A 24,210-nucleotide genomic window follows, 5' to 3' on the forward strand; every position below is an offset into this window, starting at 1 on the left:
GCAGAAGATGAGATGGTTGGATGGCATCACCTACTCAATGGACATGAATTTGAGCAAACTCCAGGAGATGGTGAAGGACAGAGGAGCCTGGTGTGCTGCAGGCCATGGGTTTGCAAAGAGTTGGACACAACTTAGTCACTTAAAGACAACAACTAAGGACTGGGGAGAACTGACCCCCTGAAGACATTGCTCATAAGACTTTGAACATGTTCAGAGCAGCATCCAAAAGCTCTTTCGTTGACCTGATTGACTAAAATGAACTTAACCTCACACAGATCATTTCATTTCTTTGGGCCTCAATTTTTTCAGAGGGTATCACTGATAACCTCTACAATCCTTTCTGGCTCTAACACTCCACTACTTTGAGGATGGGCTCTGAGTAAATACAGTTTTAATAATGTGGAGTCACTCCAGTAGTATGTAAGGTTCTAGACCCCAAACAGAATGGGGGCACACACTCACGGGTGAAATAAGGGTGAAGCTGTGGCTCATTCAAGTCTTAGTTTGTAGGGAGGTGAATGTATCTGAGGTCATTGTCTTAGCTTTTGCATGGAGGAGTTGGTTTCTCCTGGTCACGTTGATGTCCCTATGCTGCGGAACCCTGAGGCAAACAGGCAGGTCACATCCATGTGGGAGATGCACTGCATAGCTGTAGGAAAGTGGAAGGAGTGGTTAAGAGATTTTTATTTCAGGGGCTTCCCTGGTGGTCCGGTGGTTAAGAATCTGCTCTGCAATGCAGGGGATGCAGGTGCAATCCCTGGTTGGGGAGCTAAGATTCCACATGCCATGGATGATGCAACTAAGACCCAATGCAGCGAATAAATAAAGAGGTTATTATTTCAGATTCTGGCTCTGCCATTTACAAACTCAGTGTCATACAACCTCCTCTTGGAACCTCAGTTTCATGATTCGTAAAACAACGATAACAATACCTCCCTTAGAAGGTTGGGAGGACTACTTAAGATAAACGAAAGGTGAAGGCCACTTAGCACATCAAGTCCCCATCAAACGTTGCTGACTACAATGGTTTATATGGTGGCGATCCTGATGGCAGGCCCTCAGATCACAGGCTCCCTTTATCACTTCTGCCTATGTCTGATCCCTGGCTATCTCTGTTAGGCATTCGTTAACTCTAGGATGATGTTGGATGTCCCAGTGCCTGTTCATCCCTGAAGTTCACTCCAAGGACAAGGGCTTGAAGACCAACTCATCTGAAGTACTTCTACACTGGCACTGTTTCTCCACCCTTCCTGAGAATCCCAGTGTCATTCTCAAGGTGGGGCATTTTCTGCTGAGCCAGCACTTGCCATAGGAAATATTTTAAATAGCCATCTTCAGCATCTTGGTTTCTCACTCATCAACGACATCTTCAGCATCTTGGTTTCTCACTCATCAACGATCGCACAAGGTACTTGTGAGAGTTAAAAAAAAAAAAAAGTATGTAAAGAGTCAGTGCTACCTGACAAGAGGCTGTCAGTCATTCAGTCTTAGCTCCCTTCCCCTTGCAATCACCTTCCTAAAGCGGACACCTGAGAGGGAAGAGAGTGAGGGAGAGGAAGGCGCCAATGGTTTCCCAAATGTCAGCTATCTTAGCAGGTCCCAGATGGTATTATGATGAACTTCCCATAAATATAATAAAAGCCATTTTTCTCCAGTAGGTCTACCTGTGAGCAACAGAGGTGGGGAGGGTGGTCCACAGCACTACACAAAGACGAAAAAGGCTATGATCCAGGTCTCAGTACACATATACTCTGGAGCAGCACCAAAGCTGTGTTCGGGAACAGGCACTCTGCCAGCTCCCCTGCCTGTTTTGCCCAGTCCTGGCTTCTTGGAGCTGGGGTGGAAGAATTTTCCCTGAAGGAAAGCAGCCAACACCCTGCCCCACCCTCCTCCTTGGGCAACTCTGCCAGGCAGGACTCTCTCTCACTAGTTTTCTTTTGGATGCCTGAGGAACCAGCTGCCAAATTATCAGTTTGGGCTCAAGCCCCTCTTACCTGCCCCTCCCTGACCAGCCCTGAGCTCACCAGCCAAAGTCTGGAGGACTACCTTCTTTCCCATCAGCTGGGAATGCTCTCCCGGAGCTTCTCCTGTGAACCAGAGACTAAGAAACCCTGGTCCTGTCATTGGCATATTTAATGCACAAACGCGGGGGGCTTGTTCCTTTCCAGATCCTGACTATCGCTGGCTGGGCACCCGGGGATTAAGATGGGGACCTGCTCGGGACAGGTTGCCTGATAAAATACAAGTCTTGAATTTCAAAAGTCCAGTTTTGAATTTCAGATGAACCAATTTTTTTTTTTTTTTTTAGTACATATATGTCCCAAATGTTGCATAGGATACAGGTATGATTAAAATATTTTTAAAACCTGAAATTAACATGTAACTATTTTATTTGCTAAAGTCTGGGAACCAGAGGCTGGCTTGGGGTACCTGGAGCAGCCCCTCCAGGAGGTGAGGCTGTTCCGAGGTCAGGCACCGGCTTGGGAATCCCGCATCCGGCACTTCAGCCCCTCTCCAGGCGAGAGGCCAAGGGCTGAGGGCTGCACCTCGCGGCGGGACCGTGGGAAAGTTCTTTCGGGAGGAAGGAGGAGTCGTGGCCTGGCCTCATTCCTGCTCGCCCACAGCCTCGGCTGCCACCCGCGGGCTCTCCCCATCGCCGCCGAGCGCCCAGCGATCCGCCCACGGGCCGCCGCCACTACGGGGCCCTCCGGGCCACACCAGGCAGGTCCCGGCGGCGCTCCGCGTCTGGGAGGGGGAGGGGCGCCGAGTGCGCAGGCGCGGCGGGCCGGTGGGTGGGGCGCGCGCGCGCGGGGGCGGGGGAAGGGGAAGGGACGGCGTCGGGCGGCCAGACGAGGGCGTGGGCGTGGGCGCTGGCGCGGGCGGAGGTCGTAACCCCCGCGGGCGCCCCGCCACTGGGCGTGGTTGCTGCTCCCGGTGCGGAATGGAGGGGCCGGCGGTGGCAGTTTGCGAGGTGATGTCGGGAAGGGAGAGAAAGCGAAGGAGGACACTCTGAGGAGACGGGTCTTGTGAGGAGGCCGAGAAGTTTGGGCAGAGGGGTCTGGCGTTGCCTGAGGGAGAAGGAAGGTTCGGGAATGGTAGGATTCGGTTCAAGTCAGCCTGTCCCTCTCGGGGTTGTGAGGAGCAGATGAGACGCGAGGCGTAGGAGCGCCTGGACAGTCAAACCCGGGGGGCGCTCAGAAGTATTTAGTCAGTGTGTGTGGGGAGGGGCATGGTCGTCCCCTGAGCGCGGGTGTCCCCCCCCGACGCCTAAGAAAGCTACTCAGGAAGCTCAAGGGTTTGCCACACCTCAGCGGACGCTAGGGTTCGACCTCGGATGGCAGCCCGTGCCGGGAGAGCGCACGGACAGCAGGGATGAGGGGGGATGAGGGGGGACGGGGTCGGGGGGACTCGAGGCCAACTTGTGCTGAAGTGGGGGCGAGGGAAAGCCGGGTCAGGCCCGCGGGTCACCAGAGTTTTGGAGGGGATTCCTGGCTCAGGGCCCGGACAGCGGGGTGATGAGAACCTGAGGTTCGGACGCCTCAGTCACCCAGCTCAGACCACCATGGACCTGAGATGCTCTGGAGGGTGGGACTGAACACCTAGCACAGAGTGGCCGCTTTCATTCATTCGTGACAAGAGTTTTCACAGCCTTACCTGATTGAATTCTTTACTGACCTCGTAGTTAACTGTAAACCGTAGACGGATTAATTACTAGTCATTCAGTTCAATCGCTCAGTCGTGTCCGACTCTGCGACCTATGGACTGCAGCACGCCAGGCCTCCCCGTCCATCACCAACTCCCGGAGCTTGCTGAAACTCATGTTCATTGAGTCGGTGATGCCATCCAACCATCTCATCCTCTGTTGTCCCCTTCTCCTGCCTTCGCTCTTTCCCAGCATCAGGGTCTTTTCCAATGGGTCAGTTTTTCGTCGAAGCAGAACCCATAAGCTCTGGGTTCTATCCTAGGTTCTGTCATCTGTAAAATCTAAACCTCCAACTTTCTTTGACAACAAAGAAGGCAGGAAGATTGGGAAGACCTCTAGTACTAGCTAGTACTTAATTGTTTGTTGTTTAATCACTGAGTCATGTCGGACTCTCTTGCGACCCGTCTATGGACTGTGGCCGGCCAGGCTCCTCTGTCCATGGAATTTCGCAGGCAAGAATACTGAAGTGGGTTGCCATGTCTTCCTTCAGGGGATCTTCCTGACCCAGGGGTGGAACCCAGGTCTCCTGCGTTGGCAGGCAGATTCTTTACCACAGAGACAGATTAAATAGAACCATAGTCTACAAGAGGTTGACCTGAAGGCACCTCGAGCTTTCCCAATCTTCCTGCCGCCTTTGTTGTCAAAGAAAGTTGGAGGTTTAGATTTTGCAGATAACAGAGCCTAGGATAGAACCCAGAGCTTCTGACTCACAGGCTAGTGTTCTTTTCCCAACTGCTCTCTCATTATGGATAAAGAAACTGCGGGAAAATCTGAACAGAGGGAGCACAGTAAGTCAGAGGATGTGTGAGGGAAAGTGTTAGACTGTAGAAAAGCCTGAAAACCATCCTTACAAACTGGTACAAATTAGGATCTTAGTTCCCATGTTCTCATGCTGAGATCTTTCTGCCTTTAAAAAAAAGGGGGGGCGGGGTAATAATTTTTGCTACAGGTACCTCAATGTGGAAGTGAGAGTCTACTTTCATAAATAATCATGGAAATTAAATACAATATATTTTATTTTAAAATTATCAAGATTGAATGTTTTACCAAGATACCTTGGAGACCTGTTCAAGTTAGAATATTGTGTGCAGATGACTTTATTAGAAATAATAGCTAATATTTATTAAGCATTTACTATCTGCCAGGCACTGTATTTTGAACATATTTTTTGTTCATATTTTTTGAACATATTGTTTTGCTTACGTTTGGCAGCCACTATATGTAGTAGATTTGTCCTCATTTTTATAAGTGAGGAAGCAGTGTTACAGAGAAGTAACTTGCACAAGGTCACATGCTAGTATTTGACTCATCAGGGTTTCAAACCCTGGTATCTGCTTCCAAAGTCAGTGCTCTTAACTAGTATTCTGACCTTGGGAAATGTTGATATAATGAAAAGTAAAGATTCACAAGCAGATGCCATTATTATTCATAATCTTCATGTTGGCTTTTGTTTGGAAAGAAAAAAAGAAACAGGAAAAACAAACTCCCACTTAATTTTTCCAACTTATTATTTCCAGATGAATTTGTCCTTTGAATAAAGCAATTTGTTGTCTTCATTTCCTGTTTTGGACATTGTGTTGAATTTCACTGTCTCCTTTTTATGTCACTCACCTAGCTATTTCCTCTGTTTAGACACAATGCTTTGTTCCTTAACAAGTGTAAATCTGACATTTTGCAAGCAAGAATATTATTTTTTGGAAATGAGAATTATTAACTATCATACAAGTTTATTATTACCGTGATATTTAAAGAGGATTGTGGTTTCTTTGAATTGTGCCCTTTCCAGATTTTGAAATATTTAATAATTCACCAGAGGTGTGAAACAGCAGGAGTATCAAAGGGAGCATTGCTAGAAGGACAGCTAGTGATTTCCATAGAAGCATTAAATTCTAAGCACCAAGCAAATACTCTTCACTGTGTAACAACTAGTAAGTGGAGGAAGAAAAGATATTAATTTCAATCTGTTTTGTCATGTTTTATGTTATATTTTATTTAAAAATTTCAATTAGTGTTTTATCTTTTATCAGCTCCAGAATTGTTCCATGATTAAACTTAAATTGTTCCATAATTAAACTTAAATGATTATGAAATAGGTATCTGGTGATAGATTTACAAATCTGTCATACAGGAAAGGTGAGTAGAATGACTTATCAGAAGATTATTTATTTTACTGGTTTAAATTCAGATTACTCAAAAACCATCTAACTCTTGCTCTTGGTTTTAACTTCCTTTTTCACAACTAAATTACATTACATTGAATTTTATCTCTTTCATACCCAGCCTTTGCTGGTTGGAAAAGAGCCGAAAAATGAAAAGAAATGATGAATGGTGCATACTTTGATAATCCTAATTTGCAGTTAATTTGAAAATATATGTTTCTTCCATTTGGCTCTTATTATTTCATCATTTTTTGCCTGTATTCTTGGAAAGCTGATGCATTGAGTGGCCCTGATAGCTAATTTTCTTGAATTTGTGAAGTGAAAACTTTTTTGTCTTGCTTTTTTGATGTGTGTGTATAGGTTTATTGAAGGATATTTTGGAATGAAGTTGTCCTGTCAGCCTTAGAGGAGTCACCCTGAGTCCCAGTTGAGGCTGGATAGTAAGTTAGGTGCTACAAGACATTTCACACTTGAACTGAATGACCTGTCTTCTCTTTGTGTACCTAGCAGTAAACTTCAAGAGGGGTATAATAGTTTGGGTTGCTGTTAACTCTGCGTGAACTCCATTCTGGCTGAACAGAGTTCCCACCATTCCTGAGAGAGGTAGTGAGCTACATGGCAAGAGTGATGTTTTTCTGCATATGATTGTATTAGCTTGTGCACTGATCATGATCCAATAAACTGTGGTCAGAGTGGCAGGGTGATTTCACTCCAAGCAAAGGACTTGAGTCACAACAGCTTTTGGCAAGAAACTGAATTACATAGACATTTTGAGCCTAATGGATCACTTCAGTCCATCTAGTACAAGGAGCATTTCTCTTCTGTTTATTGTCTCTGATCTTTATATTTTTATTCTTCTTGGCAGGAGGAAAGGTGATATGTGCTTGTCATGAAACATTATAACATTATAGAAACATATACTGTGGATGGGGGCTTCCCTCATAGCTCAGTTGGTAAAGAATCCACCTGCAGTGCAGGAGACTCCAGTTCGATTCCTCGGTTGGGAAGATCCACTGGAGAAGGGATAGGCTACCCACTCCAGTATTCTTGGGCTTCCCTTGTGGCTCAGCTGGTAAAGAATCCGCCCGCAGTATGGGAGACCTGGGTTTGATCCCTGGGTTGGGAAGATCCCTGGAAAAGGGAAAGGCTACTCACTCCAGTGTTCCACTCGGACCACTAGTGTCAGCCTGCCAGCAGCTTCCCAACCCCTGTCCCAGTGGCAGTCACCCACTCCTTTAGGTCAGAACTAGCGTATGCCTGTGAAGAACACTAAGTTTAAAAGTGCTTTTTGTTAAATTAAAAAATTGTTAAATTTTTGTTAAAGGAATTTTTCATTTAGTTTAGCTAAATTGAAATAGCCTCATGTATTAATAGCTAGTAGCTACTGTATTGGGCTTCCCAGGTGGCGCTAGTGGTAAAAAACTAGCAGGAGACTTAAGCCACTGGGTTTGATCCTTGGGTTGAGAAGATCCTTTGGAGGAGGGCAAAGAAACCCACTCCAGTATTCTTGCCTGGAGAATCTCATGGACAGAGGAGCCTGGTGGGCTACAGTCCATAGGATTGCAAAGAGTTGAACATGACTGACTGACTTAGCATGCATGCACGCACAGCTACTGTATTGGACAGCACACATTTGGAGAATGATACTGCCTCTTACTATAGATCAGTGATTCTCAACCTTTTTTCCCTGCCAGCAGAATACATATTTCTTGAGGTATAGACACATTTCCATTGGTTTTTATGGCAGTGGTTCTTAGATTCTTAACTATGGGGGTCACATCTCTCTGGGGGAAGGCATGTTCTATTTGGGGGAAAAAGTCTCCAGGTGGTTCTGATCTTCCCCACGCTCTTAGGGGCCTGTTGCATCACTTACCCTCTTTCCCTGAAGAATTATCGTTCTAGGTGTTCTAATGTTCTGATTTAGAACTCTGGGTAAGAAAATTCTTACCTGATAGTCTGGTAAAGAGTAAATTTACTAAAGACTGAATTGGTTAAAAGAAAGACCAAAAATGTTAATTGAATCTTATACTGGAATATGACTTATTGGCATGAGATACTCTGGTTATTAGCCATACTTTGCAGTCTTCCTGTGATTTTCTTCTATCAGGAATAGTAATATCCAAGAGGCAGCCCTGGTATTTAATATGGGTAAAGGAGTTGCTATTTGGTTCTCATCTCTAAGAAGTTATTCTGCCCCTGAACAGTTGTAGCCTCCAGTACTTCTTTGGTGCTTTTTGTTAGTTGTTCAGTCACTAAGTTGTGTCCAACTCTTTGTGACCCATGGACTGCAGCATGCCAGGCTTCCCTGTCCTTCACTATCTCCCAAAGTTTGCTCAGATTCTTGTCTATTGAGTCGGTGATGCCATCTAACCATCTTATCCTCTGCTGCCCTCTTCTCCTTTTGCCTTCAATCTTTCCCAGTATCAGGGTCTTTTCCTGAGTCAGCTCTTGGCCTCAGGTGACCAGAGTATTGGAGCTTCAGCTTCAGCCCTTCCAATGAATATTCAGGATTGATTTCCTTTCGGATTGACTGGTTTGATTTCCTTGCAGTCCTGGGGACCCTCAAGAGTCTTCTCCAGCACCACAATTTGAAAGCATCAGTTCTTTGGCATTCAAGTCTTCTTTTGGTCCACTCACATCTGTACTTGACTACTGGAAAAACTATAGCTTTGACTATATGGACCTTTGTCGATGAAGTGATATTTTTGCTTTTTAATACACTGTCTAGGTTTGTTACAGCTTTTCTTGCAAGGAGCAAGCGTCTTTTAATTTCACGGCTACAGTCATCGTCTGCAATGACTTTGGAGCCCAAGAAAATAAAATCTGTCACCGTTTCCACTTTTCCCCTTCTATTTGCCATGAAATGGTGGGACCTGTAGGAAAAGAGCAAATTAGCCAAGATAGTGATGGTCAAGCTCTCTCGCCCCATGGCCTCTCGTGCTCTCGCCCCACGTTCTGTGAATACATGGTTATGTAACAGCTGAGATCACTTGTAAGAGCTCTGCGCATGCACGTCACAGTGTACCGGCTTGGCCACAGGCCCCTTTTGTTCTGTAAACATATATAAGCTCCACCTGAAACGCCATTGTGTCCTCATTATGGCTGTGTTGTGGCCGGGTTATGGTGTGTCCACTGGGTCAACCACAAGAGGCTACAGCATGCCTGCTGCTGCTGTGGCTGCCATGCCAGTCAGGGAGAATAAACGTGTCTGCCGTTCCTGTGGCTCCTTGTGTTTTCTTGCAGCTTCCCGGCTCATGCCTCAGCGAACAGTGAGATACAGCAAGACAGGACCTGATGCTGGGATCTTAGTTTTTTGAATATTCAGTTTTAACCAGCTTTTTCACTCCTCTTTCACCCTCATCAAGAGGCTCTTTAGTTTCTCTTCACTTCCTGTCATTAGAGTGGTATCATCTGCATATCTGAGGTTGTTGATATTTCTCCCAGCAATCTTGATTCTAGCTTGTGAGTCATCCGGGCCAGCATTTTGCATGATGTACTCTGCAAAGAAGTTAAATAAGCAGGGTGACAATATACAGCCTTGACGTACTCCTTTCTCAATTTTGAACCAGTCAGTTCCATGTCCTGTTCTAACTGTTTCTTCTTGGCCCAAATATTAGTTTCTCAGGAGACAGATAAGGTGGTCTGATAGTCCTGTGTCTTTTAAGAATTTTCCACTTAGTTGTGATTCACACAGTCAAAGGCTGTAGTGTAGTTGGTGAAGCAGTAGTAGATGTTTTTTGGGAATTCCCTTGCTTTCTCTATGATCTCTATGATGGTCATTATTAGTGACCATCTTTTAAATATTCTGTATCTATCAACAGTGACTTCAGGCTCCCATGTGATTCTTTAGATAAAATCCATTTAATTGCTTCATTTGTGATACTTCTTTGTGTTCTGTTTCTTACAGTTGCTGCTGCAGGAAGCATTTATGGTGGTTTGGTCCTCAAGAAGTTCCTTAAAGGTAAAGAATTATACCCAGCTTCCACAAGATTAAGTCTCTTCCAGTCAATAAATTTGGTATTTTCTGAAACAAACAATATATACTGAAAGATAGGGTTATCAGATACAGCAAATAAAACTATGACTCCCACTTAAATTGGAATTTCAGATAAACAGTATACCTTTTGGGTATACATGTGTTTTATGCAATAGTTTATCCTCTAGTTTATCTAGAATCCTACTGAAAGATGATCTATAAAATTGTATAGATACAGGAAAAAAAAATTGTCTAGGCCTAAGGCAAGATACCTAGGTCACTGTTCTCTGAATACTTTCCGTACAACCTCAAGCAGTTTTCCCAGATGTGAAATACAATCTTTAGTAAAATATTTGTTCCCATCTATCTCAGAGAAATAGTGTATGGAAAATGCTTTTACTATAAATCACTCTGGCTAGTTTTAACACTGTTTTACACATGTCAGAGTTGCTATGGTTTAGGCGTTTTCAGTGACCTTGATTTTAGAAGTTTTTTTTTCCTTCGATTTGGGAATAATCTACAACCAAAGGACATACATTTGTTTAAGGAAACCGAAGGATTTGAGAACCACTGTGCTTTCCTTTTTATCTTTTATGGCTGTGTGATTTGTAACTATTATCCAGTTGGCCTGTCTTTTCCTAATGAGTGCTAAATTTACAACTTTTACAAAATAATTTGTTAAAAGAAACTTTTCCCAATTAAATCTGAAATATAAGTAGATCGTAGTGTTTTTTGAACTTATGTTGTCATTCTTTAAGAAAATACGCCATGTATTAAATATAGAAACAACCAAAGAGCTACATTAGAAGGGTATAATGTTATAAAATAAATGTTTGTGAAATGTATCGCCATTGGATTTTTTATTTATTTTTTTTCCATTGGACTTTTTAAAATGGCATGGTTTCTTAATGCTTTTTAAAATACAATCAATTTAAAATTTTAATTTATACCCAGATTTCCAGCAATTCAATTGCCTAAAACCAAAGTACCTGCCTTTATCTTGGTCATATCAAAGAAAAGAAAAAACCATATGCATTTTTTGCAACTCACAATATGAAAGACTAAAGACATAAACATATAGGAAGCAGTTCTGCCTTTTGAAACTTCTTTTTTGAAGTAGTTTTTAGTTTAACCATGGGGATTTAAAAGTGCTTGCTTGTTAATTTAAGGGTCATCAGGTGTATTCCCATTTGCCTTTCAAATTTTCTTGGCCCTATGAATCTATGGATACCTTCCAGCTGTCTGTACCCTGGATCCCTAATAGACTTCAACTTTTTGCTCTGTGGTTTTAATTTGTTTATATTCTGCTTGGTGTGCACACATTTAAAAGCAGTAATTATTAAGGAAGTGTAATAAAACAAAAAATAAATTGAGATTTTTGTTCTTCACTCTGTAGGAGATAAATTCTGTGGGAGCTTGGGTAGAATTTTCTCCCTGTGGTGACAATCAAAATGATGATTTATTGAGTATTTACTGTTTACTTAGCTTTGTGCTTGACACAGAGGGGTTACACTGGTAAACATGATATATTTGGTTTCTCCCCTTAACCCCACATTTAAGATATCTTAATTATTTAATTATACTGCCTCCCAAAGCCAATGCCTGGAAGAAAGAAAGAATTGGCTTACTGTCCTGGAGAGTTTGCTGCAATTCTAAGACTTTCAGGAAATCTGAATTCAACTTTAAGAATCATGAATTGACTGCCTCAAAATCATCCAGTCCATTTATCAATCTTTTAGTTCTCTGCTTTTTTGGATTATGCAATTGAGATGATGCAAAGAGTGGAAAGATCATTCTTAATGCTGCTGCTCCATTTAAGTGTGTGAAAGTACTTTGAAAGAAATGAAAATTCGTAAAAATAAAAGAGAATATGTCATTAACACCAGGGAGGAGAAAGACTGTTTCCTGCAACATAAACCTGTATGGCACAGTGAGTGGTTAGATCATACATAATGTATGATCTTTGACTAATATTTGTGAAAGTGCTTTGAAAAAAAGTGAAAAGCCAACTAAGTACAAGGAAATGGTTTTATGGTAATTGTTAACACTAGGGAGAAGGTGTTGAGTATAGTTTATGGAATAACCACCTATTTATGCTAATACAAACTTTAGACAATTTGTGTCTTTTTGACTTAATTTGTTATTTTAACAAATTTTGTGCATATTTGTTTAAACTATTTTCATATCCTTGTGATAAAGTTGAGGTGGCTAACATTTGTATAAGGAGGAAGTACTGCATATCAAGTACACAATAAAAGTTGAGTCATTTGCTCATCGTCGGTCACATTTAGTAGCCAACTTTAGCCTGTCTTCTCTCTAGCTGTTAGGCCTCATATTAGCTTTCATTCAATAATGCTATTTATTCTTGCTAATTAGTAACAAAAATAACTCAGTGAAGCTCACAGAGGAAATTGTCCAAGATTAAGATTTGACTCCCTTAGCTCTCTGGTTTATGTACCATTAATTATGCCTTTATTACTATTGTTATTTAGCATTCCTTTAACATTAGCAAACTGCTTTAAATTGGTCCTTTTGCAAATCTTTTCACTATTAATTAACTTCATCAGTATGTCTCTGGTGGCTGATGGATTAACCACCAAATTTCCTGGTGATAAAGAATCACATATCTATACAAAATTAATAGTATGCCTCTGAATTCAGTTTGTTAGCTGTTAAATCCTTTTCATTGCTCAGATGATTTCTTTCAGTGTCCAAAATAAGGTCTCTCCTCTTTTTAGGGGAACTTTTTCTCAGGTTCTTGAATACTTCAGATCAATTCCTATACAAACAGGCTCATATTTCTGGGTGTTTTCTTTATGCTGGATTAATGACAGATGAGATGATTAGATAGCATCACTGACTCAATGGACATGAATTTGAGCAAGCTCCAAGAGATAGTGGAAGACAGAGGAGCCTAATGTGCTGCAATCCATGGGGTTGCAAAGAATCGAACACAACTTAGTGACTGAACAACAGCAACAGCAATAAACAATGACCAAGATAATCTCCCTAGTTTCCTACCTCTCTAATGGTTTATGTTCTTTAAAAATTTTCTTTCTTCTCTGTCCCTAATTATTTGTACTTTTGTCCAGTAAACCTTTATTGAACCTCTGCCTTGCCACAAGGACATTATAATAAAATACAGTGTGAAAATAAAATACTGTGTGGTAAGTACTATGCAGTGCTTCTTTGGTAACACAGAGGGCATCCCCTAAAGTTTAGTCACCAATATGCCTTTCTTCCCTTTATTATTCTTCATTATTATTCTACATTTACTTCAGATATCTTCTACTTTTAAGGCTTTAACTGTCATTTCTGTGTTGACGAGGCTTATTTTTTCTGTCTCTAATGTGTTTCCAGCTTTGATTGTCAATTAAATTATTCTGTTTGAGGGTTCCTCTGGAATATCATATGCAGCGTATCTAAAACAGGGTTCATTTTCTTTAACTTGCTGTGTTAAAGCAGCAATCTCCAGTGATACTAACATTTTCATGATTCTCTAGGCTTAAAATTTTCAGCTTTTTGTATTTGAGGGGAGGGGGAGGCTACTCCTTTTCTTTTGTCCATTATCTAACATAGTTGAATTTTTGGTTAATTCTGCTTGTACAGTGTAGCATTGTTTATTAAATTATATTTTAATTTAAACCTAGCTTTATGTCCCTCCCTGTGCTGTCTGTGCCCAGTTGCTCAGTCTTGTCTTTGCGATCCTTTGGACTGTAGCTTGCCAGGCTCCTCTGTCCGTGGGAGTTTTCAGGAAAGAATACTGGAGTGGGTAGCCATTTCCTCTTCCAGGGGATCTTCCCAACCCAGGGATCGAACCCACATCTCCCATGTCTTCTGCATTGTAGGCAGATTCTTCACTGCTGAGCCATCAGGGAAATCCCATGTTCTTTGCTTAATGACTCCCAATTGCTTATTAAAATAAAACACCTCAGACTCTATTTGAGGTTCTCTGTCAATTAGAATAATCTTCTGTACTTTGAAGGATGATGCTCATTAAGATAAATTCTTATGTGTTTAAAAATTCATATCCTTTCATATCAATATATGTACTACTTACTTTTCTTCATAGTTATCCATTTATGTAGAAATCATTTACATATTCCTTTATGAGTATACTTATGCATGTATGTAGAACTAATTCTATCATAAGTATCTATTTTGTGAAACATGATAGTTTTAACTCATTCTTGCCCAGATCTAGAAACTACTTCATAACATGTCCTTAGTGAAGAAAAGAAGGAAAAGAAGAAAGAGATGAGGTGGAGGAATATGAAAAAAGCCATATATTAAAGGTGTTTATTTCACTGTCTCTTCTAAGCATATTATTTTTACTTGTTTTTTAATCTTATTTTAAATATTTCATCACTCTCATGTTTATGGACATAATTTAGCTCTTTGCTAAAATATAGTTTGGCCAGTTATTTTTTAAAAATGTTCATATATTTTTACCAAATAAGAAAATTTACAGCTTTTCTTTTTTTTCTTTCCCTTCAAAAGACTAGATGGGAATACCAGCCCTTGAAAGCAGGGAAGATGGTTATATGGTTACGATAATTCGGCTTTTGACTCTTTCCTGTGTTCCACCATTTGGGCATCAGGGAGAAGGCTTCAGTTTTGTCGTCTTTTGTTAATTTGTTGGGAATGGATGTGAGGAGTTGTGCTTTTCGTACATTAGAGAGACTGATGTGTTCAGGCTTGCTCAATGTTGAGTGAGAAACTCACAGTGGTGAACTCTTAAATGTCTGGCTCAATATATATTTTTAAAATCCAAGATTCTCATATTCAAAAATTTAAAGTTTATTATAATTTTATATCTTACAAGATCAACAGCTCTAAATCTCACTACTTATCTAACACTTTTTCTCCCACATATGTGTTGTGTAGACATGACCTCATTCTCAAGAGACGGGTCAGACATAAGTTGTCACCATTTCTGTTTCAGAAATGAGGAAACTGTGACTTACCTCAGTCTCTGATAATAAGTTCAGAGGTCAGGGAAGGGTTTGTGGACTTAAGTCATTGTTTATCCTGTGAGTCCACACTTAATCTGCAAGTTTTTGATACATTCTAAATAGTCTCTTGATGCTAAATTTGCATAACACATGGCAAGATTTTATAAAGAGAAGATTGAAGATCAAAGGAAGTTAAAATAAATGAATTTCTCTTGTTTCTTTAATATTTAAATATGCCCTTTAATTGGCTTGAGGAAGTTCTCTTTTAGTCCTAGCTTGCTGAGTTTTTATTAGGAATGGATGTGGGCCTTTATCAAATATTTTTATGCATTTATTGAGAAGATCATATGATTTTTCTTCTAGAGTGTTAATATGATGAATTACGTTGATTTTCAAATGTTAAACCAACTTTGCATTTCTGGGATACCTCCCACTTGGCCATGATGCATTATGTATCCTTTTTATGTATTGTTGGATTTGATTTGCTGACATTTTTAAAATAATTTTTCCATCTGTGTTCATAAGAGATACTTGTAGTCTTCTTGTAATGACTTTGTCTTATTTGGGTATCAGAGTAATAATGACTTCATGGAGTTAGTTGAGATTTATTCTCTGGTCTTCAATTTTCTAGAAGAATTTGTGTGGAAGGTATTATTTCTTCCTTAAATATTTGGTGCAGTTCATCAAATGAAGCTATCTGAGCTTGATTTTTCCCTTGTGGGAAACATTTTTAACTACAAATTCAATTTCTTAGATAATTCCAGGTCTGTGGAGGTTATTTATTTATTTGAGTCAGTGTGGGTAGTGTTTTCCTTTTAAGGAATTTGTTCATTTCATCTAAGTTGTTATATTTATTGGCGTAAAATTGTTCATGATATACCCTTATTATCCTTCTATCCTTCTAACACTTGTAGGCTATCCCCTCTCTTACTCCTGGTGTTGGTATTTTATGTTTGTTCTCTCTCTTACTCGGTTTCTCTTTCCTTAGCCAGTCTGGCTAGAACTGTATTCTTTCTGTTGTGCTCTGTTTCATGGATTTTCACTCTGATCTTTTATTCTTATCTTTCTTCTGCTTGTTTTGGATTTCTTTTGCTTTTCTGTTGCTAGTTTTTTAAAGTGGAAGCTGTAATCATTGATTTGAGACAATTGTTTTTTACACTGAAGTCATGATACTCTTTTAAATAGTTCCAAAGTTTTAAAATTGTATTTTTTTATTATGATGATGATTAATCTGGAGTTTATTTTTATTTATGATACAAGTTAGGAATCTGATTTAAATCTTTTCCTTTCCCCAATAATTTGTGTTATTTTTCTGTCATAAACCAGGGTTCTATATATGCTTGGATTTGTTTCTGGGTGCTCTAGGGTTTATGTCTGTCCCTAGGCCAGTATCATAGAATCCTTATTTCCTAAAGCTTTAGAATTAATCTTGTTCTATGGTAGAGCAAATCCCCCCTCCTTGTTCTTTTTTTACTTCTATTCTTTTTTAAAATTTTTAATTGGAGGAGAATTGCTTTACCGTGTTGCGTTGGTTTCTGCCATACACTACGTGAATCAGCCATAAGTATACATGTCTCCTCCCTCTTGAACTTCCCTCCCACCCCCTCCCCATCTTGTCCCTCTAGGTTGTCACAGAGCACTGTTCTTGTTCTTTTCCAGAATTGTCTTTGTTTTTTTAAAATCATTATCTTGCCTGTGAACTTTAAAATTAATTAAGTTTTATGAAAAATCTTATTGTGATCTTGATTGTTATTATTCTGAATTTTTGGGCTTCCCAGGTGGTGCTAGTGGTAAAGAACCCCCTGCCAATGCAGGAGAATAAGAGATGCGGGTTCAATGACTGGGTCAGGAAGATCCCATGGAGGAGGGCATGATAGCCCATTCCAGTTTTCTTTCCTGGAGAATCCCACAAACAGGAGCCTGGTGGGCTATAGTCCATAGATCACAGAGTCAGATGTGACTGAAGTGACTTAGCACACACACACATATTCTGAATTTTTAGGTTAATTTGGTAGCAGTTAGCATTTTTATAGTACTAAGTGTTTGTATCTGAGTTGGTATACCTTATCACTTATTTAGATCTTCTTTTTAAAAAAAATACGTTATTTAACTTTGTCACAACTGGGAGGTAGGCGCTGTCATCTCCAGTATGTAGGTTCTATAGGAGAATAAGGGACTTTCCCAGGAGCACCTGGCTAGTAAAGCCAAAGCCTACCCAATTTTAGAGGCCATTTTGCTAGATGTTGTTATTTGCTTAAAATATTTTTCTGCTTTCCCAATGAAAGAATTACACTTCTTGCCCCACTGATATAAAGCTGCGCCATGTAACTTGCTTGGGCCAGTGAAATGTGAGTGAAAGTAATGTGTACCAGTTCCTGGGCGAAGGTTTAAGAGCCTTTTCTTCCGCTGTGAGGCTAGGATGTCTACAGTGGAAGGTGCTTCTTTAGCCTGGATCCTGCTTTAGGGTGACTCCTTTTTGTTTTGCCTGGTGTGCTGCAACCTCTTCATTAGTATCTAGAGTTCTCAAAAAGGCGATTTGATATTGTTAAGTTTGGTATCTTCAGGCGGGAGTGAGAGCCTGAGACATGCTCTTCTGCCATCTTGTGGATGTCACTCCTATTTAGATCTTTTTTTATGTTAACTTCCCTGATGGCTCAGACAGTAAAGAATCCACTTGCAGTTCAGGAGACTTGGGTTAATCCTGGGTGGGGAAGAGCCCCTGGAGAAGGGAATGACTACCCACTTCAGTATTCTTGCCTGGAGAATTCCAGGGACAGAGGCTGGCAGGCTACAGTCCATGAAGTCACAAAGAGTTGGACAGGACTGAGTGACTAACACATCACTTTTATGTTAACATTTTGTAGTTCTTTTCAGAAGTCCTAGGCATCTTTTGTTGTATTTATTCCTAATGTCTTATAGTTTTTGTTGCTATTGTAAGTGGTATTCATTTTTTCAGTATTGCTGACTTCAACTGTTACAAATATTGATAATTTATCTGGAGGTTCTCTTGGATTTTCTGTAAGGACAATCAATGCATTTCTAAATTCTTACTGTGTTTTCCTTTTCATTTTAACTTCTTGTATAACATTTCTTTTTCTTACCTTATTTCATTAGATAGAACAATATTAATACTGGGTAGAAGAGCACAGATGATATTAGGCATGTGTGTCTTGCCTTTCTTTAATGAGATTACTTAAAATTCTATTATTAGGTATGATTTTATATAGTTTCTTGGTATTTGCTCCTTGTCAGGTTAAGGAATTTATCTTCTTAATTTGTCAACAGTGTTTGTTAGAAATAAGCCTTGTATTTTTAAAGTGCTTTTTCTACATCTTTTGGGATTATGATATGATATTTTAAATCTTTATTCTACTAATTATGATGAATTATGGTGATAGACTTTCTGATAAAAAAGTCTTGTGGGTTGTATAACAATTTTATCATTTAATTATTACATATCCTGGATTTAGCTTTTGTATTTGTATTCCTGGTGAGATTGGTTTATACTGTCCTTGTCCTATTTTGGTATCAAGATTATACTAGCTTTGTAAAGTGAGTTGGATAGATTTACCCTTTTCTGATCTCAAACCTTTTGTATCTGTTTTGTGAAAATTTGTTAAAACTACCCTGTAAAAAAAAAATTTGAACCTGTTATTTTGGGGGTGGGAAGAGGCGAAAAAGGAATTCTTTTTGATAACAAACTTGTTTTCATGTTGCTGCTAAGTCGCTTCAGTCGTGTCCGACTCTGTGCCACCCCATAGACAGCAACCCACAGGCTCCTCTGTCCCTGGAATTCTTCAGATAAGAACACTGGAGTGAAAAAAAAAAAAAAAAAAAGAACACTGGAGTGGGTTGCCATTTCCTTCTCCAATTCGTGAAAGTGAAAGTGAAGTCGGTTAGTTGTGTCTGACTTGTAGCGACCCCATGGACTGCAACCTGTCAGGCTCCTCTGTCCATGTGATTTTCCAGGCAGGAGTACTGGAGTGGGTTGCCATTGCCTCCTCAAGTTTTCAAGTTAAGTGTTCTGTTTCTCCCAGAGTCAATTTTGGAGGTATAGTTGATCCTTGACCAACATGGAGGTTGTGGTGCCAACCCCCCACACAGTTGAAAATCTTCATACTATTATCTCTGCTTCAGAAACAGATGAATTGATAAGTGACTCATCCAAGGGCAGGAAGCTGAAACAGTTTAGATAGAATTAGGACTCAAACCCTAGTTCTTTTGATTCCACATATTGCAGTTGCTAATCAGATGCAGACTTTTCCCCACACTTAAGTAAAGACCTGTAAAATGAAAATGCAGATATTATAGTTATTGAAAAAAAATAGGTGTGTAAGTGGGCCCACACAGTTCAAATGCATGTTGTTCAAGGATCAACTGTATATATATTTCTTTTTAAAAACGCATGCTTCTTGCACACACATATTTTATTCTTTTCATTCATTATCCACTCATTCATCCAGTACATATTTATTGATCCCCTGCTATGTGTTAGGCATTTCATCTTAATTTTCAATTTAAAAATATTTGTACTCATCTCTTTGGGGTTCTTATCTTTTTTTTGTTTTTTGCCTTCTCTTTCTCTTGATGGTGGTAATATAACACTAATAGCAAATATTTCAAGACCTGTTCAAAGTCACAAATCTAGTAAGTGATTGAGTGGGATATATGAGCCTAGACAGACTGGGTCCAGAGCCTTTGTCTTAGGCACTGTTCCATAGTGTTTTGGTCTATTCTACAGTATATTGTTTTGCTAGAAGTTTGACTACTATATTAGCTTTTCAGATAATCAACTCTTTATTTATGCTCAATAAATGATTAGATATTAATTTCTTCTTTCCTTTGATAACTTCTCACTTCATTTTCATACCACTTGAAGAAATCTATAGCTTGGGTTGTATTTGGTGGTTGAGTTCTCGAGGTTATGTGAAGAGGCACGCGTAAGCTTGGAAGAATGATCATGTTTTCCTCTTGTTTTCAGTCTGCATCTTTTTGTTTGGAGTAGTGTGAGGCTTAGGTGCATATTCCTTTGTTAGGGACTTGAGTGATCACATCCTTGTTGACTGGTTTGCTTGCTGGTGAGCCAATGGGATATGCAGCAACAGCTCTTCATCTCTGCTTTTTGAGGGAGTTAATGAAGATTTGACACTATTTCTGAAAGTTTGCTGATTCTCTGTTAAAATGCCCTGCTTTCTATTTCCTTCTCTAAAGGATGTCTTGAATTGTTTCCCAATGTGGAAATAATTAGCCAATTTAAATAAAGACAACAAGCCACAGAGCCAACAAAAGAACTTTTCATCTTTTGGCTTAATTCACCTCATTTCTTTAAAATGTTTGGTATTACTACTCTCTTCACTGGGTTAAAGGCAAGAAAACCAAATAGTTACGCATCTGCTGAGTCTCTTGGGAAATAACTATGATAAACAACCAAATCTTAACTTTTGCCATCATCAGAGAAGTTATTTTTAAGTGGAACTTTTTGTTACAGAGCAATATAGCCTATTTTAGAAAACTAGGGGAAAATAGGGAAAAGGTAAAAACTTCTCATAAACTTCCATCGTATGCATTTTTAATATAGCTGTCATCACAATACATACACAATTTTGTCCTACTACTTTTTTCCACTTAATATGTAAGCATTTTTCATGTTATGACAGTCTCCTAGTAATTATTTTTAATGGATAAGTTGTCCATAAGAAGATAAATCAAAAATTTATTAACCATTTTATACTCTTAAAGTTTTAGGGTTGTTCTTTCTTTTTTACCATTACTATGAACATCTGTATATTGTAGTGATTAAGAACTGATTCTGAATGACTTTGAACAAGTTATTTGATCTTTGAAAGTACCTACCTCATAAAGCTGTTTTGAGGATTACATGAGATAATATACATAATGCATGTAGCATAGTGATTATTCTGAGTACATAGTTTTCAATAAGTGATAATTAATGTTGATGTCCCTGGGATAAGTATCTTAATGCATACAGCTTTTTGCTTAATTGAAAAATTTAGGATTAATTTCCCAAAATAGATTTAACTTGATCACAGTCTATATTTTTATGGCTCTTGAAATGGCTTTTAAAAGGGTTGCATCGTGTAATAGCGTTTGTAAATACTGGCTTCCCCAGTATTTCAGTAGTAAAGAATCTGCCTGTAATGCAGGAGACATGGGTTTGATCCCTGGGTTGGGAAGATTTCCTAGAGGAGGAATTGGCAACCCACTCCAGTATTCTTGCCTGGGAAATTCCATGGACAGAGGAGCTTGGTGAGCTATAGCTCATAGGTCACAAAAGAATCCAACATGACTTAGCAACTAAACAACAACAATATGAGATATTAACTTCCTGTACTTTAGAAATTTCATTTAGAAATTTCATTCTAAAACATTAGAAATTTCAATGACTTATAACTATTTTAGCCAGTTTACTAGTTAATGAACAAGTATATAGTTTTTGTAAAATATTTGTTTGACTGTGCCACATCTTAGTTGAGGCATGCGGATCTTTTAGTTGGGGCATGTGGGATATAGCTCCCTGACCAGGGATTGAACACAGGCCCCCTGCATTGGGAGCGCAGAGTCTTAGCTACTGGACCATCAGAGAAATCCCTATAGTTTTAATTTATATATTTTTGGAAACTTTTTATGTGTTTACTATTCTTTCTTTTTTTCTGAACTTCTCCCATATTTTTAGGGAAAAACTTCTAGTTTAAAATAAATTCAGTCATTATCTGTGTGCTACAGTTTGAATGTTTGTGTCCCCCTTAAATTCATTTGTTGAAATCCTGATGGCCAATGTGATGGTATTAGGAGATGGGACCTACTGGGAGTAGCTTAAGTCATGAGAGTGGAGCCCTCACAAATGGGATTAGTGCACTTAGAAAAAAGACTTGATAGAATTCCCTAGATTCTTCTGCCATATAAGAATACAATGAGAAGTCTGCAATCCAAAAAAGAGAGCCCAGAACCTGGCCATGCTGGCACTATGATCTTGGATTTCTAGACCCCAGAACTGTGAGAAATAAATTTCTGTTGTTTATAAGCCATTCAGTTTGTGGTATTTCGTTATAGCAGCCCAAATGGAATAAGATACTGTATAAGTTGTATTGTTAGGCTTGACACCATACTGTACAAATCATTCAGATTCACTATTATAATGCCATTTTGCACAGTTGGCTACGGAATGATAAAGCTAATGTAATGATTTCCTAAATCTCATTTTCTTCTAATACTTTACTGATACATGAATATCACTGTGGATGTTCTTGAAGAATCAGAATATTATCTGAAAATGTCCTTTAAATCAGTGGTCCCCAGCCTTTTTGGCATCAGGGACTGGTTTCATGAAAGACAATTTTTCCATGGACCAGGGGCAGGGAGATGGTTTCAGGATGATTCAAGTGCATTACCTTTATTATGTACTTTATTTCTCTTATTATTATTTCAGTGCCACCTCAGATCATCAGAAATTAGATCCTCGAGGTTGGGGACTCCTGCTTTAAATAACAGCTATTTGTTTGATGATGTTCTTTTCCAAATGAAAACTGTCTATACATATGTACTGAATGTCTCTCTCTACATATAATATTCATAGAATTTAATTCCCTTAAATAGGCATATATATAGTGATTAAAAACAAAAGCTTTAGAGTCAGCCAGCCCTATTCTTAAATCTCAACTTGTACACACTATTTAAAATAGTTCTGTTTGTTATAGCATCAAAATACATGAAACACATAGGGGTAGTTTTAACATAAAAAATAAAAGATCTCTGCTGAGAACTGTAAAACACTGCTAGAGAAACAGTATTTGGAGAGATATATCATGTTTATAGGTTGGAAAGTTCAATATTGCTAAGATGTCAGGCAAAGGAGAAAGGGAAAGATATACCCAGTTGAATGCAGAGTTCCAAAGAATAGCAAGGAGACAGAAAACCTTCTGCCTTAAGTGAACAATGCAAAGAAATAGAGGAAAACAATAGAATGGGAAAGACTAGAGATCTCTTCATGAAAATTAAATATACCAAGGGAACATTTCATGCAAAGATATGCACAATAAAGGACAGAAACATTAAGGACCTAACAGAAGCAGAAGAGATTCAGAAGAGGTGGCAAGAATACACAGAACTGTACAAAAAAGGTCTTAATGACTTGATTAACTACGATGATGTGGTCACTTACCTAGAGCCAGACATCCTGGAGTGTGAAGTCAAGTGGGCCTTACTGCGAACAAAGCTAATGAAGGTGATGGAATTCCAGCTGAGCTATTTCAGATCCAAAAAGATGATTGACTTTAAAACTGCTCTCAATATGCTAGTGAATTTGGAAAACTCAGCAGTGGCCACAGGAGTGGAAAAGGTCAGTTTTCATTTCAATCCCAAAGAAGAACAGTGCCAGAGAATGTTCAAACTACCATACCGTTGTGCTCATTTCACATGCTAGCAAGATAATGCTCAAAATCCTTCAAGCTAGGCTTCAACAGTACATGAACTGAGAACTTCCAGATGTACAAACTGGATTTAGAAAAGGCAGAGGAACCAGAAATTAAATTGTCAGCATCCGTTGGATCATAGAAAAAGCAAGAGAATTCCAGAAAAACATTTGCTTCATTGACTATGCTAAAGATCTCAACAAACTAGAAAATTCTTAAAGAGATGGGAGTACCAGACCACCTTACCTGCCTCCTGAGAAACCTGTAAGCGGGTCAAGAAGCAGCAGTTAGAACCAGATGTGAAACACTGGACTGGTTCAAAACTGGAAGGAGTATGTCAAGGCTGTATACTGTCACTCTGCTTATTTAACTTATATGCAGAGTACATGATGCAAAATGCCAGACTGGGTGAATCACAAGTGGGAATCAAGATTGCCAAGGGAAATATCATAACCTCAGATATGCAGATGACACCACCCTTATGGCAAAGCAAAGAGAAATTAAAGAGCTTCTTGATAAAGGTGAAAGAGGAGAATGAAGAAACTGGCTTAAAACTCAACATTCAAAAAATGAAAATCATGGCATCTGGTCCCATCACTTCATGGAAAATAGAAAAAATGGAAACAGTGACAGATTTTATTTTCTTGGACTCCAAAATCAGTGCAGACGGTAACTGCAGCCATGAAATTAAAAGATGCTTGCTCTTTGGAAGACAAATTATGATAAACCTAGACAGGGTATTAAAAAGCAGAGACATCACTTTGCTGACAAATGTCCGTTCAAAGCTATGGGTTTTCCAGTAGTCATGCACAGATGTGGAGAAGGAAATGGCAACCCACTCCAGTACTCTTGCCTAGAAAATTCCGTGGACAGAGGAGCCTGGTAGGCTACAGTCCCTGGGGTTGCGAAGAGTTGGACACAACTGAGCGGCTTCACTTTCATTTTTCACTTTCATGCATTGAAGAAGGAAATGGCAACCCACTCCTTG

General features: G+C 39.4%; 1 protein-coding gene across 20 annotated transcripts in view; it reads left to right on the forward strand.

Annotated features, from left to right (window-relative positions):
• The first annotated feature begins 2,833 nt into the window (after window positions 1-2,833).
• Window positions 2,834-24,210, forward strand: part of LOC136169782 (CAAX prenyl protease 2) — a 77,657-nt gene continuing 56,280 nt past the window's right edge. For 12 of the 20 annotated variants that reach the window (XM_065937843.1, XM_065937835.1, XM_065937839.1 and 9 more), the window contains exons 1-3: window positions 2,834-2,971; window positions 5,490-5,631; window positions 9,770-9,823. In XM_065937843.1, coding sequence (XP_065793915.1) covers window positions 2,942-2,971; window positions 5,490-5,631; window positions 9,770-9,823 — 226 coding nt within the window. In that variant the 5' untranslated portion in view covers window positions 2,834-2,941. Of the gene's footprint in view, window positions 3,096-5,489; window positions 5,632-9,769; window positions 9,824-24,210 lie in introns of those variants that run through there. The other 8 variants (XM_065937844.1, XM_065937848.1, XM_065937851.1 and 5 more) reach the window with 5 other exon arrangements.

Source organism: Muntiacus reevesi, chromosome 5 (genome assembly GCF_963930625.1).
Source record: "Muntiacus reevesi chromosome 5, mMunRee1.1, whole genome shotgun sequence".
Taxonomy (NCBI): Eukaryota; Metazoa; Chordata; class Mammalia; order Artiodactyla; family Cervidae; genus Muntiacus; species Muntiacus reevesi.